This window comes from Mustela nigripes, chromosome 9, assembly GCF_022355385.1.
Source record: "Mustela nigripes isolate SB6536 chromosome 9, MUSNIG.SB6536, whole genome shotgun sequence".
NCBI classification, from domain to species: domain Eukaryota; kingdom Metazoa; phylum Chordata; class Mammalia; order Carnivora; family Mustelidae; genus Mustela; species Mustela nigripes.
The window spans coordinates 63,233,039-63,252,807 of NC_081565.1; the positions used below are offsets into that span (position 1 = coordinate 63,233,039).

The window sequence follows — 19,769 nt, forward strand, 5'->3', positions numbered from 1 at the left end:
TATTGTAGAAGCAAATTAAATGGAAATATGATTAAAGCTGTTACTAGAAGTGAGTTTACTGTTTTGCAGCCAAAACTTATTTGGAGACTCACTGGAAACTAAATTGATCTTTTTAAAGGAAATTATCCAAAATGACATTAAGTTCAGAGATTTTGTTTCAGCTGGAATATGATTTTATTTTCTATTTCATTGCATCCATTTATTTTTAAGGAGGCTCCATGCTGGGCAGGGCTTGAACTCAAGACTGAGATCAAGACCTTAGCTGAGATCAAGAATCACCTGCTGAACCGACAGAGGCACCCAGGCGCACCCCGTTTTGTTTTGTTTTTCAAAAATTTTATTTATTTATTTGACAGAGATCACAAGTAGGCAGAGAGAGAGAGGAGGAAGCAGGCTCCCTGTCGAGCAGAGAGCCCGATGTGGCCCTCCATCCCAGGACTCTGAAGACAGAGGCTTTAACCCACCAAGCCCCCCAGGCGCCCCGTTTTCTATTTTAAAATGGTCTCAATGTGTGTTTGTTTTTTTATTTTGGGTAATGTGGACTCTTACTTCCTGCCTTTTTTTTTAAAGATTTTATTTATTTATTTATTTATTTGAGAAAGAGACAATGAAAGAGAGCATGAGAGAGGAGAAGGTCAGAGGGAGAAGCAGACTCCCCGTGGAGCTGGGAGCCGGAAGTGGGACTCAATTGGGGAACTCCAGGATCATGATCTGAGTGGAAGGCAGTCGTCCAACCAACTGAGCCACCCAGGCGTCCCACTTCCTTCCTTTCTTAGAACTAGTTATTTGTTACAAGTTCTGCTTTGGTTCTTGTAAGTGCTGAAAATGTTCATGGTTTTTCAGTGCTTACAACAGAAAAACAATTGTATGGCATCAACAGTTGGTGCAAACATTTCTTTCTTTTTTTTTAATTTTTTTTAATTTTTTTTTTCTTAATTTATTTAGTCAGAGAGAGAGAGTGAGAGCGAGCACAGGCAGACAGAGTGGCAGGCAGAGTCAGAGGGAGAAGCAGGCTCCACGTGGAGCAAGGAGCCCGATGTGGGACTCGATCCCAGGACGCCGGGATCATGACCTGAGCCGAAGGCAGCTGCTTAACCAACTGAGCCACCCAGGCGTCCCGCAAACATTTCTTTCATTTGAAATTTTTAGCTTTTCTAAAAAGCTAAAATTTCAGATTTTTTAAGTTGATTATTGAGAATGAAAATATGGGACACTTATTTGAAAAAATGCTACATCATGTAGAATGTGGTCCAAGTAGGCAGTTTTGGGAGGCTCTCCTTCAAGGAACAACAAACACTGAAGAAGGTTGCTATTCACTTAGGAAAGCAGTGGGTCCTGAAGTTAAGGAGGGAACCAAGCCATAGAGCAGCTAGAGGCAAGAAAATACTTGAGACTTGGCACCCGCCTCAACCCCTGTTACTCCTACATATTTACTGGAGAGAAATGAACACAGACGTTCACACAAGAACTTGTACATTAAGGTTCATGGAAACATTTTGTAAAAAAAAGCCCTAAATAAAAACAACCAACATGCCCATCAACTGGTGAATGGATAAACTGTGGTCCTTCTCTGCAATTTAAAGAGACTACGGGCTGTGGTAAAAGCCTTGAAAGTACTTACTAATATGAAATTTAAATAAAATTCTAGAAGAGGCCAATCTAACTCTGCAACAGAAATCTGAATGAGATGGGATTGCCTTCAGTGGGCACGAAGGGCACTATTTGAGGTGATTGGAAAGGTGTTGATTTGGGTAGTTACAAGGGTGTACACACCAAACAAAGAACGGTGGGCTCGTGAAACCTGCATTTTCCTTTACGTTAAAAAGTGTAGGGGGAAGAAAAAAGGCAAAACACACGCTCAGGCTAAACGGAAGCCTTGCTTCCCAGGAGGGCAGCTGGGGACGGGGAAGGGCGGCTCAACTCTCCCAAGCCCATTCCTGCAGTCTGTCGGTGCCAAGGAGGTCCGCGCCGCAGCCGCGGAGCACTCCCCGGAGGCGCGCACTCGGGGCGGCCGCGGCCCTTCCTGTTTCGGCCGCGCCCTCTGGCGGGCGGGCCGCAGGCGGGGACGGAACTGGGGCGGGGCGGGCCGGAGCGCCGCGAAGGGCGGCGGAGGGCTGCGGGCTCACGGCTGCGGGCGGCCGTGGAACATGACGGCCGGCCGCCAGGCCGAGGGCGCGGACCTCGACCCCGCCTCCACGCGGCTGCCCTCCCGGCTGGCCAAGCTGCTGTCGGCGCTTTTCTACGGGACTTGCTCCTTCCTCATCGTGCTGGTCAACAAGGCACTGCTGACCACCTATCGGTGAGGAGGACCTCAGGGGCCCGGGCGGGGGCCGCGGGGCGCCCGGTCCCGGGACCTTCCGGCTCCCGGTGCCGCGCGAGGTCCCGGGGCGAGGGCGCGGCGGGGCTGCCCCTGCCCTCCCAGCACTCCGGCCGCGCCCGGGTCCGCGGGCTGACTGGGACGGAGAGCGCGGAGTCTTCCTGCTGACTCTAAAGCCAACGGCGTCAGCTGGGACCTTCGCAGGTTTCTAAAATCCAGATCCCAACCTAACAGTAATTTGCCCCACTGCTTACCGCTGCTGTAAGACACTGCATATCTGTGCTTGCAGAGCTACACCCCAAAGAGAGCTACACCCCAAAGCTTTCCAAGGTACCGGTGAGCTGGAACAAGTGATCTGAATGCTAACCTTAAAGGAGAATAGTTCTCTACAAAGATCTAGATGTTCCACCATCAGACGAGTCTTGAGCCCGGACGTGCCTTGTTTGGTCTTTCATTCTTAAATTACCAGTGCATTGAGGGAAAACAATGAGAAGTTCACATGATGTACTTTTTTGGATTAGTGTGCCCTAAGCCAGATTTGTGGCTCCTTGAGCCTATTTATAAGGACTAGAAATTCCTGTTTAATTCTGCTATCCTTACAGCAGCACTGAAAGCACTGTGGATTTAGATCCAGCTAAACCATCTAATAGCTGTGCCTCTTGGGCTACACTCATAGTGAGCAGTTTTCTTAGAAGCCAAAGCTGGATAATTACAAGCCTGTTAATTACCTCCCAGAGCTTTGCAGGAGCTGCCGTAAGTGAGAGGGCCTTTGTAAACCATACTGTGCTGCAAAATCGTGAAATCATAGTTTTATAAAGAGCTTAAAAGAGACCTCAGAGAACATCTTCACCTTTTTTCTTTTATACTTGAGACAGCTGAGACCCACAGGAGCTTGGCTGGTTACATCTCCAACAGTTGGCTCCTGAGCACCTACTATGTGCCAAGCCCATTGTAGGCACCGCAGAAGCAGCTGTGATCAGCACAGAAATCCCAGCCCCCACCTCTCACCACCCCCAACCCCACACCAGAGATTCTATACTAGTGGTAGAGACTGAAAAGAAGTGGGTTCATGAATAATCAGGGTGATTTCAGGTGTGGTATGAGAGTTCCTGGGGAGGAGTGGTTGCACGAGAGCCTTCGAAGCTGAAGGGAATGTGAGGAAGGGGGCATGAGTTTGGTCTGCTGGAGGAAATGAGTGAGAACATGGAAGGAGGTGAGAGAGAGATGAGGGGGGAGGGAGGCAGGGAAGGCAGGATCAGATCCTTCCTTCATTCAGTAGTAATTATTAAGCACCTGTTATGGGCCAGGCACTGTTCTAGGCACCTGAGATATAGAAGTGAATAAAGCAGATCAAAATCCCAAATGTGATGAAGCAAATATCCATCCTCCTAGAGTTTACATGGAGCTTTCTAGTGAATCAGTAAATAAACTGATAGAATTTATGTTATCTCAGATGCAGTTGTGTGGTCAGGAGAAAAACGTAAGGCATGAAAGGGAGTTAGGGAGTGTGGGCATGGGAAAGAGTTTGCTGTCTCATGTGATCAGTGAAGCTTTGCTGAGGAGGTGACATGCCAGCCAAGAGTTGGGTGAGGTGAGGGAAATGAGAGAAGAACATTGCAAACATGAAAGAGAAAGGTGTTTGGGTGGGGTTGGTACTAGGTGAGGTCCCAGGGTAATGAATTGCTATATCGTATAGGGCCTATGAAGCAGCCGTGCAAACCATTAGAAGGTGTTGATTGGAGGAGTAACATGAACTAAATCCCTCTGGCTGCTGTGTTGAAAGGAGATATTGGGGGACCAGGGAGGAAGCAAGGAAACTAGGATAAATAGTTTTAATTTTAGTCTAAATGCATTTGGGTGTCCCTTAGAAGGTTTTAGCATGAGGAGTGATATGACATGATTTGTGAGATTAAAGAGATTTCTTTGGCTGGTGGGTGGTTGGAGAACTGATGGCACTGGAATAAGGGAGAGGAGCTAGGAAGCAATTTTTCTAGATAATTCTAAGAGATGGCTTTGGGAGTGGGGTGAGGGGTAGCGGCAGATATGGAGAAAGAGAGAGATTTGGGATATTTTTTTGGTGATCCTACAGACCTAACTAGGTCTCGACCACTGTGTTGCAAGTATGCTTGTTGGTGTCCATGGAAAACCTAAATGCTGCCTCAAAAAAATTAGAATGAACATATAACTAAACTTGTATTATTTAACACATACAAGGCAAGCTAAGTGAAGAAAAAGAAAACTTAAGACATCTATGATAAGAAAAACAAGAGGATAGTATTAAGAGGGTTGTTTGGGAATGGTTGACAATTATGTTGGATAAAATTTGAAGGTCAGTCTCAATTTTCTGCCCTTGAATGAGCTGTGTGCTCTCTGGCCATGGCGGTTAACTGCCTCCAAAAACATGTGTCTTGTTGGAAGCAGGGGCCAGTAAACACTGATTAAGTGCTTTGAAGATGAAGGGCAGTATCCAACTGGAAAGAATTATTATTATATGAGACATCTCATGCTCTAGTCTTTCCATCTTTAAAATTTTGAGTTCCATGATTGAAGGAGGAAATGGAGTTTTTGTCTCTGCAAGGTGAAACTCTTTCAATCCTTAGAAGTAAATATTTCACATATCCGTAATGTAATATACAATCGGAGAACCCTATTCCAATAACATTGTTTGTTCTCTCATCTCAAAATGCTTTAGGAGCACATTTTTGAGGGGAAGAGGGTTGGGTTAATTTTGTTACAACAATAAACCATAGAAATCTGATCCAAACATTAGTTGTTTGAAGATAGAATGTTGTGTTGTGGAATAGAAGGAAGGACATTTCAATAATTACTAATCCACAGGGTCATGAGAAGGTAGCTCAAAGGATGTTTTTTCTTTTCCATTTTGAACAGATTGTTTCTGTTTGGGGTATAAGACTGATGGGTGGTCTTTGTTCTTTGTTTTGTTAGACTTCTTTTTTTTTTTTTTAAAGACTTTATTTATTTCTTTTACAGAGAGAGATCACAAGTAGACAGAGAGGCAGGCAGAGAGAGAGAGAGGGAAGCAGGCTCCCCGCTGAGCAGAGAGCCCAATGCGGGACTCGATCCCAGGACCCCGGGATCATGACCCAAGCCGAAGGCAGCGGCTTAACCCACTGAGCCACCCAGGCACCCCTTTTGTTAGACTTCTTTGGTTCATTGTAATGCTAGATTTATCTGATTGCACAGAGAGGTCTTTGAAGGATGTGAACTCTCAGACCCTGTTAAGGTGAGAGGGGAAAAGCAAGGTCATCTAAGAGTCTGTGGCCAGTTGGTTATACCAGTGGGTCTTTGGAATCAGATTCATGAGGGTTGTGCAGGTGGTCTGGGTCGGCTTTTTTGGTTGTCATTGTAATATACTGTTCTCTATGACATGCAAGAATTTATAATGGAGCTTAATAAAAATATAAAGCTTAGTTGTATTTAGTTTGACAAACATTTGCTGTATGTCTTCTTCTTTATGCATCCCAGGACTTTGGGGATTATTTAGCACAGTGCTTTCCAAACCTGCCTGGGAGCGTGAATTACTTGGAGAGGTTTTTATAAAAGCTATTGAATTGAGTCTCCAGCGGTGGGAACAAGGAAATTCATATTAAAAACAAAACCCACTTGAAATTTTCTCTTACTCTGATGAAAACCTGTTCTCTCCAGAAGATGCAGCTCCCTTGGCCCCTGGAAGCAGCTGGATCTTGGTTTTACCCTGGGTCTGGCCAGGAGGTGAGGTTGGGTCCTCATGCTTCCCCAATGGCCAGGCTCCATGTTCTCCAAAAAGTAGAGGGACCACTGCTTGTGGTCCTCTACAGTGGCTCTTGAGCTCCTGTCATTCACGTTACAAAGTGTCCTGGTCTTCCTCTCCCCCTGGACTGTCGTCAACCTTGGGGACTTCAGGATCCACGGACGAACCCTCTCAGCTGGTGCAGCCCCGCTTCCTGCAGTCACTCCCAGGGCCATGTGCTTGGCGTGACCTGCCAGGTGTCCACACTCCACCCTGCCTCCAGCTCGTGTCTGCACATCCCACCCTGCGAGTCCTTCCTCAGTCCCACTGGGGCAGCATTAATCCAGCACAGCCTACCACCTGCCTCTCTCCTTCAGCACGGAGCAGCGCAGACTGTTGTGGGAGGAAAACCACTTCTGATCTGACTGGGTTGACTTTAAAAGGATGATTATGAAGCTTACCCAGCTCTCCTTCCTACCCCGTTGTTTCTTCTGGGGGCTTGCTTTCCTCATCTCAGAAGCAACTCCTTCACGCTTTCTCCTTCATCCTAAAACTTCCCACACACCCCACACTCCCCATCTCTGCTACTATTGAGAAAGTAAAAGCCATCAAAGAGGCCCTCACCTTACCCTTGCTGGTAGGATGTAGGGACTCTTTGGTCCCTGTGGAAGGTCTAGCTCTCCTCTTCCACAGGTCTGCTCTTCCAGCTCCTTCTGTCTCCACCTCTGTGCTGCCCTTGGAAACATGTTCAGGTTTCTTAAGAGAAAGTAACCCATACTCAATCCCTCATGGACCCTCATTTCTCTGTTCCTTTCAGAGTCTGACTGTTGAGAAGTTGTGTACCCATGGTCTTCACTTCCTCACATTCACTAGTATAAGAATTCATTTAAAAAATTGGAGGTTATTGGGGTGCCTGGGTAACTCAGTCCTTAAGCAACTGCCTTTGGCTCAGATCATGATCCCAGAGTCCTGGGATCAAGCCCTGCATCAGGCTCCCTGCTCCTCGGGCAGCCTGCTTCTCCCTCTCCCACTCCCCTGCTTGTGTTCCCTCTTTCGCTGTGTCTCTCTCTGTCAAATAAATAAATAAAATCTTTAAAAATTTAAATACAGAAATGTACAAAGAAGATAATAATAATTATATTCCCACCTACCTAGAATCAATATCTTGAAATATCTACTAAAAACAATTTTTCTGAATGTAAGCTCTGTGGCCAGTGTGGGGCTTGACCTCATGAACCTGAGATCAAGAGTCACATCATCCACTGACTGAGCTAGCTACATGCCTCTCTCTCTCCTTTTTTTTTTTCCCAAGAAAAATCATTCTGGCATGATCATTACAAAGAATTCAAACAGAAGAAAAATATTAAGGTGAAATTTTAAGAAATACCACTAAATACTTAGTATTTTAGAAATACTAAGAAATATGTACTAATATTAAGGAGGCTCAGTCATTAAGCATCTGCCTTTTGCTCAGGCCATGATCCCCCTAGGATCCAGCCCCTCATGGGGCTCCCTGCTCGGCGGGAAGCCTGCTTCTCCCTCTCCCTCTCTCCCTGCTTGTGTTCTCTCTCTCGCTGTCTCTCTCTGTCAAAGAAATAAATAATTAAAAAAAAAAAACAAATACTATGAAGATGTATAGATTACTTTTTAAATATATACATCTTAGATATAGATATATAGGCATATATCATATACATATATATATGTATATTTATCCATTCATCTGTCAGTGAACATCTGGGCTCTTTCCATATTTTGGCTATTATGGACATTGGAAAGAAGGGCTTTAATTTAATTATTTTTTCAAGTATCACCTAGGTGCCCCCCCAGCACTTTTCATGGTGAAAAGTTTCAAGCATACAGAAAAATGGAGAACAGACATCACTGAAGTGCAGTAATGAACATTTTATTATATTTGCTTCCCCCCAGCCATTGAAAGTAAGTTGCAAACATCCTGATTCTGCACTCCAGTTTTGGGGGTGCATATATTTTAACATGTCTCTCCTGAAATAGTCTCCTGCATAGTATCATTTTTGCTTTTAACAAATTTTAATGATTTCCTAAAGTAATCTAATACCAAATATATAATCATCCCAGTTGTCCCAAGATATTTTTATGGTTGTTTTAAACATTTAAATCAAGATCCAATCAGGGTTCATGAAATGCATTGAGTTATGTCTTTATAGTTTATTTTAATCTAGAAAAGTTCCTCATCCCATTTCTTCCCCATGATACTGACTTTTTGAAAAGCCTGGGCCAGGTATTTTATAAAATGTCCCACATTATGGATTGTCTGATTTATGTTTTGAAGGCTTGCTTAGCTTATTTCCCAACTGAACTTTAGATCTAAGAGCTTGATTACATCCAGATTAAACCTTTTTGGCAAGGGTGCTGCATTGCTGACCCTGTGAACTCTTATTGTATCATTTCGGGGCTGTGCTACTATTTGTCATCTTAGCTGCTTTTGAAGGCTTATTTAAGTGGGGATTGCAAGTTGCACATATGCATGAAATTTAGTTTTTTTCTTCTTAAGATTTTAAAAATTTATTTATCTGACAGAGATCACAAGTAGGCAGAGAGGCAGGCAGAGAGAGAGAGGAGGAAGCAGGCTCCCCGCTGAGCAGAGCCCAATGCAGGGCTCAATCCTAGGCCCCTGGGATCATGACCTGAGCTGAAGGCAGAGGCTTTAACCCACTGAGCCACCTAGGTGCCCCATGAAATTTAATTTTAACTGAATTTCAGATATAGATTTCTTCACTACAAGTGCTAGTATTTCTTAAAAGATCCCTCTTAGATGAAGAGGTCATGAAAAACATTAAGAAGTTGATCTCATCAGCACATCTGGATGGCTCACTTGGTTCAGTTCAGTGTCTGCCTCCAGCTCCAGTCACGGTGGGCTGGGGCCCCACATCAGCTTCCCACTCAACGGGGAGTCTGCTTGTCTCTCTCCCGCCGCCCCTCCCTCTGCCTCTGCTCTTTCTCTCTCTCTCAAATAAATAAATAAAATCTTAAAAAAAAAAAGGTTGATCTCATCATGTTTATTTTGTAAACACATTTCAGTTTAAGACTTCCCTGCTATGAAGGATGAAGATACTTGCGTGGTTCTTCCTGTCTCCCCTCCTCCCCTCCACATCTTGTTTTATATGAAGCAAACTGTTGTGTAATTATAATCCCACAGCTGTTTGAATCTGTTCTATATTTAAATGGAGATAGTAATCAGCAACAACCTTTTTACCACAATGTCTCCATTCCTAAATTTATTGTTTTGATTTCATTCCTAATTGGTGGATTCCATTGTCAGGTAGGGTTTTTTGTTTTTGTTTTTTTAAAAAAATGGGTTTCATGGCTGCTGCTTTACTTAGGTTGAAGAGTCTTTATTTTTATTTTATTTTATTTTTTAAATTTATTTGACAGAGAGACAGCGAGAGAGGGTATACAAGCAGGGGGAGTGGGAGAGGGAGAAGCAGGCTTCTGGCAGAGCAGGGAGCCCGATGTGGGGCTTGATCCCAGGACCCTGGGATCATGACCTGACCTGAAGGCAGCCGTGGATCTAAAAGCCGTGCTTTTAGATCTGAAGATTCAGTCTATTTATTTTCCTTGCATCAACAAATTTGCTATTTATCTTTGAATCATTTTCTTTCTTTCTTGAATTCCTTCTTTTCCTGTATTATATTTTCCCCTAACCTGGCCTCTTTGTCTGTGTTCTTTAAGCCTGTTCTTGTCGTTTCACCGTTTATGTTGCTGTCTTGTGATCTCATTTGCAGTGACAGGTTATGTTCTCTGGCAAGCAGACTCTGAGAGGCGGAGGAAGTATACTGAGGAGAGCTCTTAGGATGCATTCCTGAGGAAGAGTGAGGGAAGTCGGATTTGGCTGTAGTGCAAGCACAGCAAAGCCTGATCCCAGGGGCTGTGGAGCTGGGATGGCCCAACAGACCAATCCTGAACTAGGGTAGGGACCCTGGCCTTTCAGACTTTTTGTACAGACCAGAGATCGGAATGCAGGAGACTCACAGGGAGGGTGTTTACTATTTGACAAGATAGCCTTCCTCAGCTGAGGATGTTCTTGGGCAACTGGGGGAATAAATGCTCAGTCCAGAGGGAGTCTGGATGGCAAAAATGGCATCCAGCCCTTGGAATTAGTTTTATTCTCCTGGTGGTCCTGTCCATTCATTCCATTTCCTTTGATAAGTTAAGTCCATTCTTTACTGTCTTCTTGCCCTCGCTGAAATCGGTGACATACAGATTGGGGGGTGTATGTGTGTGGGGGGTGGTATTTCCCTCTATTGTAGTAGCCTGAGGAATGGCTGGGAGACAGTGCAGTGCTGCCTTGTTAAAAATGTTGTGAAGCAGGGGTCAGGATTGTGTATCTAAAGTACCAGTGCCATTTGTTGAAAGACCGTCTTTCCCACACTGCTCTACGCTATCTTCTTTGTCACATATGTGTGTATCTGTCCTTATCTCTGTTCTTGAACCATTTAGAATCTCTAAAAGTTAGAGAGAGAGTTTTATTCGAGTCCAAGTTAGGATAGCTGCCTGAGAAACATGCTCTTCACAAGGAAGAAAGAGCTCCAGAGAATGAACAGTTTTTACAGGGTTATATATTGTTTTTATGTCTTGTAAAAGCTCAAAAGATTATATATGAACATACAGGCAAGAATCACAAGTTTTTTCTTCTCATCAATTGTAATCTTTTTTTTTTTTTTAAGATTTTATTTATTTATTTATTTGACAGAGAGAAATCACAAGTAGGCAGAGAGGCAGGCAGAGAGAGATAGAGAGGAGGAAGCAGGCTCCCTGCTGAGCTGAGAGCCCGATGCAGGACTCCATCCCAGGACCCTGAGATCATGACCTGAGCCGAAGGCAGCGGCTTAACCACTGAGCCACCCAGGCGCCCTCATCAATTGTAATCTTTAATTAGCCTTTTATTAGATTTGTTCCTGGGTATATTATTATTATTATTAAGAGATTTTATTTATTTGAGAATGAGAGAGAATATGAGTGAGGGGGGAGGAGCAAAGGGAGAGAGAGAAGCAGGCTCCCTGCTCAATCCTACGATCCCAGGGTCATGGTCAGTCTAAGATTTTTTTTTTCAGTCTAAGATTTTTTAATAACTCCTGACATTATGTATTATAGACAGTCTGCAAACTTTTGTCAGTTGTTAAAATTGTTATTCTGTGTTTTTAAACAGATTCCCATCACCAATTTTTCTTGGAATTGGGCAGGTAAGTGAAAAAGAAAAATTAACTGCTTAATTAGTTGTCATCATACATGATGAAATTTTAGTGCTTTTGTTTAAGACCATGGTTTACAGATTCATTCAACTGGCAGAGAGCCAGAGGATCATGGTACTTTTGGTGAAACAGCATTAATTTTTTTTTAAAGATTTTATTTATTTATTTGACAGAGATCAGAAATAGACAGAGAGAGGCAGGCAGAGAGAGAGGGGGAAGCAGGGTCCCTGCTGAGCAGAAAGCCCCATGGGGCTTAATCCCAGGACCCTGAGATCATGACCCAAGCTGAAGGCAGAAGCTTTAACCCACTGAGCCACCCAGGTGCCCTGAAACAGCATGAAATATTGACATATCTTATGTCTTTCTATAATTTAGGAAATGTTGTATTTTCAGGAAAAAAAAAAAAAACAAATCAAACAACTACTTGTTTCAGCTTCCTTAATTGGATTTAATTACCCTAAAACTAGGGGCCAGAAGACTGAAAGCTTCCAAGGCCTGGTGGGCAACGAATGGGTTTGAAGCCTGGGGTAGAACTAGGAGCACAGTTCCTCCAGTTGAAGTGTGCTATTTGTACTCAGTTTAAGCCACTGTGCTGAGAGGAAAAGGGTTGGGGAGATGAGATTGGGTTATTATACACCCTTATTATCAAAACCCTGTAGGTGTTTCAAAAGGCAGGGGTTTTGAATGTTTACATCAAATTTGTAAATGCTGGCAACACGTTCCAATTTTTACAAAACTCTCTATGGGCCTAACTAAACATGCTTGTATTTTGCTTCCTGCAGTTTGTGATTTTTTCGTTCTCAAGTATAAAGATGAGGTTGGATAAGCTTTCAGACTAACCTCATTTGGCTCCTTCTGAAATTTCCCATTAATATTAATTCATAGCTTGTTTACTCTCTTGGTCATATGCTGGTGATTTCTGGTAGACAAGTGGAAACAGGCACCAAAGGCACATTTTTGATATGTTTGTTTGGTTCTGCTTTAATTTACAGGGAAAAAAATGTAAAATTAGGAAAATTGTATCTGTTAACTAAATTTTTAATTGTGAGTCTTGAAAAGGATGTCATTTATATGATTAAATATTATTCTGGTTAAATGTTTTGCTGATAAGTCACTCTTTACAACATAATTTTAGGGAAAAAGTAGTAAGAAATCAATATTTTCCTTAAGGTCAAAAATAGATTGTCTTAGTGTTTCAATGTGTCTTAGTGTTCAAAATAGGCAGAAAAAAGTACTTTAAAAGATCAGTGAATATGTGATAATGTGCCCTTAGTAATCCCCAAGGCAAATAAATTCACTGGCTTACTCCAAGTAAAGCCTTTCTGATATGCAATTTGTGTGGAAAGAGAGCAGCAGACCCAATTTAAAAAGTCTGAGTTGCAGAATATTTTAAATAAGGGTTAGTATATTTCTGTAAGAATTACAAAGTAAGTTATAAATATAAACTATAATTATAATTCAAGATGGGCTCATGTTATATTAATCTATCATAAGTATTACATTTGTAAACTCATTAAGCTCAAGGATTAGGATGATAATCATGTTGAAGTAGTTCTTAAATTTTTGCATCATAATATGGAGAAAATTAAGTAAGTTCTAAAATTTGCATAGGAAAATGATATTAAAATTTTTTACTAAAAAATTAAAATTTTGTATTCATAATGATAATCTGGAGTATTTCTAATATACTTGCTATACTCCAGGTTAATAGGGTTTGAATGAGACATTTTTGCAGGACTGGCTTGATTGAAGAGAAAAATAAATCCCTTTTAAAACTGCTTTTCTCTTAATTTGTCTTCTGTGTTACAGGAATACTGGACATCACAGAAAGTGTGTTTATCTGTAGAGTTTGCCCCCTCAAGGGAGCCCCAGTCTCTATGTGGAAAGGGGACCATATGCTCTACATAGGAAATATGGTCCAGAATCAAGGAGTGGCCTCTCTAACTGTAGTCACTCTGGCCAGTTTTGGGGACGCCATTTCTTTTTTCCCCCTCTGTCACTGTTCCTTGAGCCCCTTGAGACAATATGTATACATGTGAGCTATTTGATTTTATACTTTTTGCCTATAGTTCTGATGGAATTTATACATTGACAAAAAAATAATTTTTAATACTCTAGGAAATAGTTATTATTTGGAACCTAGAAAATGGATTTTTCTGAATAATATTTTCTTTTTGATGAATGTGTTTTCTTCTGATGATGTCTTTGTACCTCAGTCTTTCCAGGTATTTTGCTAAAGTTTCTCCCTCCCCCTCTTTTTTTTTAGATGGCAGTGACCATAATGATACTGTATGTATCCAAACTAAATAAACTAATTCATTTCCCTGATTTTGACAAGAAAATTCCTGTGAAGGTATGTGATGATAAGTACATAGAGCTTTGATGGAACATGTGAAAATGCTATAGAATTTAAATGGATCTAAGAAAACATGTCAATTTCCACACGCAGTGTGCTTCCTGCTTACACTGGGTAGAGACGACTTCTTCTTCTTCAAGATTTTATTTATTTGACAGAGATTTTATTTATTTGACAGAGAGATACATAGCGAGAGAGGGAACACAAGCAGGGGGAGGGGGAGAGGGAGAGGGAGAAGGAGGCCTCCTGCTGAGCAAGGAGCCTGATGGGGCTCGATTCCAGGACCCTGGGATCATGACCTGAGCTGAAGGCAGCCGCCTAACGACCAAGCCAGCCAGACGTCCCTGGGTAGAGACTTCTTAATAGAGATACTGTATTACTCATTCAGTTGTTCATTAACGTAATGTAATAATAGTGGAAGTACGTGCTCAAGAACTGACATTAAATAAATACTTATGTCTTCTGAAAAGGCAAAGCCCTACCAGGAATTGGTAAGTTTTTTGCTAAAAAAAAAAACCAGATAGTAGATATTTAGGCTTTGTGGGCTAGACTGTCTCTGTTGGAACTATTCAGCTCTGCCACTGTATCATGATATATAAATGAATTGCTGTGATTATGTGATAATAAAACTTCATTTACATAGACAAAACTGGTCCAAATTTGACTCTTTGGCCCTACTTTTCTGATCTTGGTTTAAGTTTTCATTTTTAACTTGGATTGATAAAGCATAAAACCTGACTTTCCTTCCTAGAATTTGGAATAGAACTACCTTTCTTGAACAGTTGCTGGCTCAATAAACAGTTGTTATAAGCCAGGCATTTAATTCTTAGAGAAATTCTATACAATAGGTAGTATTAACTGGATTATGATGGCATTTTTTGGATTTAGGGATGTTAAATCAGCCTGTCAGTTCCTTGAGGGTGAGGACCTCACATGGCTTCTTCACTACCACATCTCTAAGGCCTGGAAAGACACTGGCATCTATCATTAGGTTATTCAATTAGACTGACCAAGCACATGGGTAGAGCATCAATAATCAGGGACATTCACAATAAGAGAAAAACAAAATATTGAAGTGTAACGAAAGCTATAAACACAATCATAACTGGAAAAATCAGAATATCGTTGGGTTTGCTTATACTTAGTTTAGGATATACTATAATTTTAAACATTTTGAAATTGTGAAAAATGATCTATATGTAGGGAAAAAGGCATCATTCATGAATGTGTAATTGCATGAATAATAAGCTGTGCGGTCATTACCTAGGTCAAGAGATAGGGTCACAATTTTCCTTATGAACTATTCTGACTTCTGTGTAATACTTTTCTTGCTTTCTTTGAAATTGTTCTAATATGCATTCCTGAATTATGTTTTGCTGAGTTAGTTTTGCGATTATTGAATGTTCTGGGAAGAGAATACTGTTCTGAACATCCTTAGCGTTGGATCTCAGTGCACATGTATTAGTCAGCCAGGACTCCCATAACAGAATACCACACTGAGGGGCTTAAACAACAGGAACGAGTTTTCTCACAGTTCTGGTGGCAAAAAAAGTCCAAGATCAAGGTGTCAACAGACTTGGTTTCTGGTGAAAGTTCTTTCCTTGGTGTGTAGACCACTGCCATTTTTCTGTGTCCTGATGTGGCCTTTACTTTGTATGTGCACACTCCTGGTATATCCTCTTCTTAGAAGGACCTCGGACCTTGGATTAGGCCCCATCCTTATGATACAACCTTAATTACCCCTTAAAAACCCTATCTCCAAATATAGTCACATGGGGTTAGGGCTTCAAAATATGATTTTTAAAGACAATTTAGCCTAAAATGATACTTGTGGCATGAATTTCTCTTGGAGGCATATCAGGAAGTGGAATGGTTGACTCCTATCCTATGCACATCTGCAACTTGAGTAATTAATGTCAGTGTTCTCCAAAGTTGTTGTACCAGTTCACACTGCTGATAAAAGTGCATGAAAGTCCCTGTTGCTCCACATTCTTGCCAATCCTTGATATGTCAGTTGTTTTATTTATTTCTTTACTTTTTTTAACTTTATGCTATTTTAATTACTGTGTGTCAATATGTCATTCATTTTAAATTGTGCTGATCTGGTGGGTGTATAATGACTTGGCTTTTATTTGCATTTTCTTGGTTATCAGTGAGATTTTTCTTTCTTTCCTTTTTTTTTTAAACTATGTTATGTTATTCTTTCCTTTCTGCATCCCCCATTTTCCACTTTCCTCCTTATTAAAGTACCTCCTTTAGAATGTACTAATGGTCAGTTAAATTCCCTTAGGTTTTGTCTGTAAAAGACGATGGTTTTCCTTTGCTTTTGAAAGATACTCTTGCCTTCTAACTTAATGGATCTTGGAGCATGCAATTCTGCTGTCTTCTGGCTTCCATTGTTTTTCTCTGGGTTTCTGTTCTCACTTAAGTTTTGGCCTGGGGACTCACTATCTCCCCACATACTTTTATGAAGGTTTTAAGTTATTTTACATAGCATTTTTAATTGTTTTCAGTGGAGAGATTAACACAAACAATCTAGCCCACTGTTTCTAAAAACTGGAAGTCAGTATTGTTTTTATTTTGAATTATATATGGAAAGGGGGGGCAACTGATTCTTTTCAATGCCTAAGAACTTCTAAAGTTGTAATATCTGAGCAGTGCTATTGTTGAGCCGGGGTAGGCTGCCAACCAGAATGCTATTAATGAAGAGGGGAAGGTCCTGGATCTGAGGTCCTCTCTTCTTTGTGTCTTCTTTCTTGAGCAAATCTCCTGATAATAAAATTTTATAATTCTTTGGGGGATAGATGACAATTACTATTTCAAAATCCTTCAAAGAATATCTTATCTGAGTTACTGCTTAATGTCTTTTTAGTGGAAGAAGAAATGCTAGACTCACCAGGATAGCTATGGGTTATCATATCAGTCAAAAAGTTCTCCCAGTTATTGTGTGACCTTATGAAAGGGTATATATATATTTTTCATTCATGGAAGCCTAGGTCTTCCATTTTGTGTGTTTGTTCAGTATGTTTTGAACAATATTTCTCTTGACAATCAGAAAACAGTTCAGGAGCTCAGAGCTCAGGAAACCTAATTCAAGTACTGCTGTACATTGTTTAACCTTGGTAGATATGTAATCATTCTAGGCCTTGAAAACAAATAAAGTAACTCCACAGTAATGTGGCTGGTAGACACAACTTTTTGAAGGGTCACCAGCCTTGTGACATTCCAGTGAGATAGGAATCTTTGCTGTCACCCAAAAAAGTGCATAATGCATAGATAACAAGTTTGTACACCTTCTCTAGGGGCCATCTGAACCTGAGGCACGAACTACAAATACCCCTCCTCAACTCAGCAATGCAGCCAGGGGTCTACACTTAAGAGAGGTGCTTGTTGGGTATTCATCCTTTCTGATGGAGGCATAATACTCCGTGCCTCCATCAGAAAGGATGAATGAATACCCAACTTTTGCAGCAACATGGACGGGACTGGAAGAGATTATGCTGAGTGAAATAAGTCAAGCAGAGAGAGTCAATTATCATATGGTTTCACTTATTTGTGGAGCATAACAAATAACATGGAGGACATAGGGAGATGGAGAGGAGAAGGGAACTGAGGGAAATTGGAAGGGGAGGTGAACCATGAGAGACTATGAACTCTGAAAAACAACCTGAGGGTTTTGAAGAGGCGGAGAGGTGGGAGGTTGGGGTACCAGGTGGTGGGTATTAGAGAGGGCACGGATTGCATGGAACACTGGGTGTGGTGCAAAAACAATGAATACTGTTATGCTGAAAATAAATAAAAAATTTAAAAAAAGAAAAAAAAAAAGAGAGGTGCTTGTTCAGAGCCTCCCTTTAGGGAGATAGTCTGCCAGTGTTGATAAGGTCAAAGTTTCCATTTCAGCGCAGATCCACTCCACCACACCATGATTATAGATATCATTGCCCACCTAACTATTTTGGTCACATGGAGAAACTCATGATGTGTTTTAGATTGTGGGAAATTCACAGTTGTTACAGGGAAATAGACTCAAATGATTTGCTTACTGACAGGAAGTGTCACCATTATGTGAAAGAAAATCGTTATTGGAGTTCTAATGAAATATTCTTCCTTTTTTTTATGGAAGCTGTTTCCTCTGCCTCTCCTCTACGTTGGAAACCACATAAGTGGATTATCAAGCACAAGTAAATTAAGGTAGAGTGCAGGAGAATGGTTGATGGGAGGTTTTTGACTCATTTATTTCCAGTGGTACAAAGACCAAATTTGATTTTGAATATACTGCCTGGGCTACATACAGAAGACAATCATATTTACCAGTTTAAGAAAACTAAGTGGAGTTTTGAGTTTAATTTGCTTATATTTTTAGAAAACTTAAAAAGCTGATGTTTTTCCTTTTTATTCAAGTCTGAACATAGAATGTGAGATCTGTGGGCATCAAGACAGAGAATGTCTGACTTATCCAGGTGGATTTATTTATATTGTATAACCAATATCCAATACACTTATATGAATGGGTCTGAGTAACTGGTTTTATCATGGTTTTGTAAAATCAGGAACATCCTGTCAGATTTAGTAGGTCAGGTTTAGTCCAGAGAAAAATAAGGGACAGATGTTATTTTTAAGTGTGTTAAATACTTCTGAAATTTGCATTTCCATGTGTTTTAGGGTCCTTTGATTAACTACTTTTGTTTAAGGTCACTATAAAAATGGAAATGGAAGTATAGAAAGACCAAGCCACTCTCTACACTGGAAAACTTGGATGCGAGCTGTGTAGCCTAACTAACACATATGAATGCAGGTATAAATAACGAGAAAATGAAGTTTGTGCAAAGGATGACAGAGATTGAGGAAAACCTTGTTAGTTTGGTGAGAGCAACAGGGGGCAAGTAGAAAGTAGACCAGAAGGAGAAGGTCGGATAAAACAGACAACTGAAATCAGACCTGTCATCTTTCCTCTTGTTTGGAAAGGACAGGATGTGATTATGGAAAACAAAATGTGAAATGTTGGTTGTAGTTATACATTTTAGTTGTTTTTTTTTTCCTTGTTTATTTGTTTGTTTATTTGTTTCTTTCTTTCTTTTTTTTTTTTTTTTTTTTTTTTTTTAAAGATTTATTTATTTATTTGACAGAGAGAGATCACAAGTAGGCAGAGAGAGAGAGAGAGGAGGAAGCAGGCTCCCTGCTGAGCAGAAGAGCCCGATGTGGGACTCGATCCCAGGACCCCGAGATCATGACCTGAGCGAAGGCAGCGGCTTAACCCACTGAGCCACCCAGGCGCCCCTGTTTCTTTCTTTCACTCAGGACAATCAGTTTTCTTTATTTGTCTCAAATTTGTGTTAAAGTGTCTTGTGGTAGGTGCTATCCTTATGTTACCATGTATCCTGTTGGCCTGTCTCTGAGTGAGTGCACCTGCCGCTGCCCCTCACGCTGAAGGGCTTTGGGGGTCTCTGCTTCCTAGATGAGAGAGAGCTGCTTCTTCTTTTTTAAAAAGTGATTTTAGAAACACCCTATTACAAGTGTTCTAAAATGCTCTACATGCATTGCAGAATGGGTATAACTTCTCTTCACCGATACGGCACTCTTCTCCAGTAGCAAGCAAGTAGCAGTGTTAGAAATATCTTTACCACACGTGTTCTTAAAACTCTTTTTACGTGCATCTGAAAGAGAGTAGAGGGGGCATGGCTTGGGTGCCAGGGGGCTTTCTGGAAAAGAGAAGGAACTAGAAAATGAGACTGAGTAGGAAGAAAGATTGTTTATGCAGGGTATCATGTAATACGTTTCCCTGTGCCTCATGTTTTCTGTAAATGGGTGGTTGGTTCTACTGGTTTGATTATCTTCAGGTTCAGTTTTTCAGGCAAGATCAGTCTGTTGGTATGTTGGGTGCTTCCTATTGTATCACGGGACCACAAAATATTTTATCCCACTTTTTAAAAAAAAATTTATTTATTTATTTATTTGACAGAGAGAGAGAGACACACACACACCACAGCGAGAGGGAACACAAGCAGAGGGAGTGGGAGAGGGAGAAGCAGGCTTTCCGCTGAGCAGGGAACCCAACATGGGACTCAATCCCAGAACCTTGGGATTGTGACCTGAGCCAAAGGCAGATGATTAACAACTAAGCCACCCAGGTGACAC

At 41.3% G+C, this 19,769-nt stretch overlaps 1 protein-coding gene across 3 annotated transcripts in view; it reads left to right on the forward strand.

The window, feature by feature from the left end:
• The first annotated feature begins 2,092 nt into the window (after positions 1 to 2,092).
• SLC35D2 (solute carrier family 35 member D2) overlaps positions 2,093 to 19,769 on the forward strand; it is a 49,920-nt gene continuing 32,243 nt past the window's right edge. For all 3 annotated transcript variants that reach the window (XM_059411714.1, XM_059411716.1, XM_059411715.1), the window contains exons 1-4: positions 2,093 to 2,299; positions 11,236 to 11,269; positions 13,545 to 13,631; positions 17,758 to 17,825. In XM_059411714.1, the coding sequence (XP_059267697.1) occupies positions 2,148 to 2,299; positions 11,236 to 11,269; positions 13,545 to 13,631; positions 17,758 to 17,825 (341 nt within the window). In that variant the 5' untranslated portion in view covers positions 2,093 to 2,147. The remainder of the gene's footprint in view (positions 2,300 to 11,235; positions 11,270 to 13,544; positions 13,632 to 17,757; positions 17,826 to 19,769) is intronic.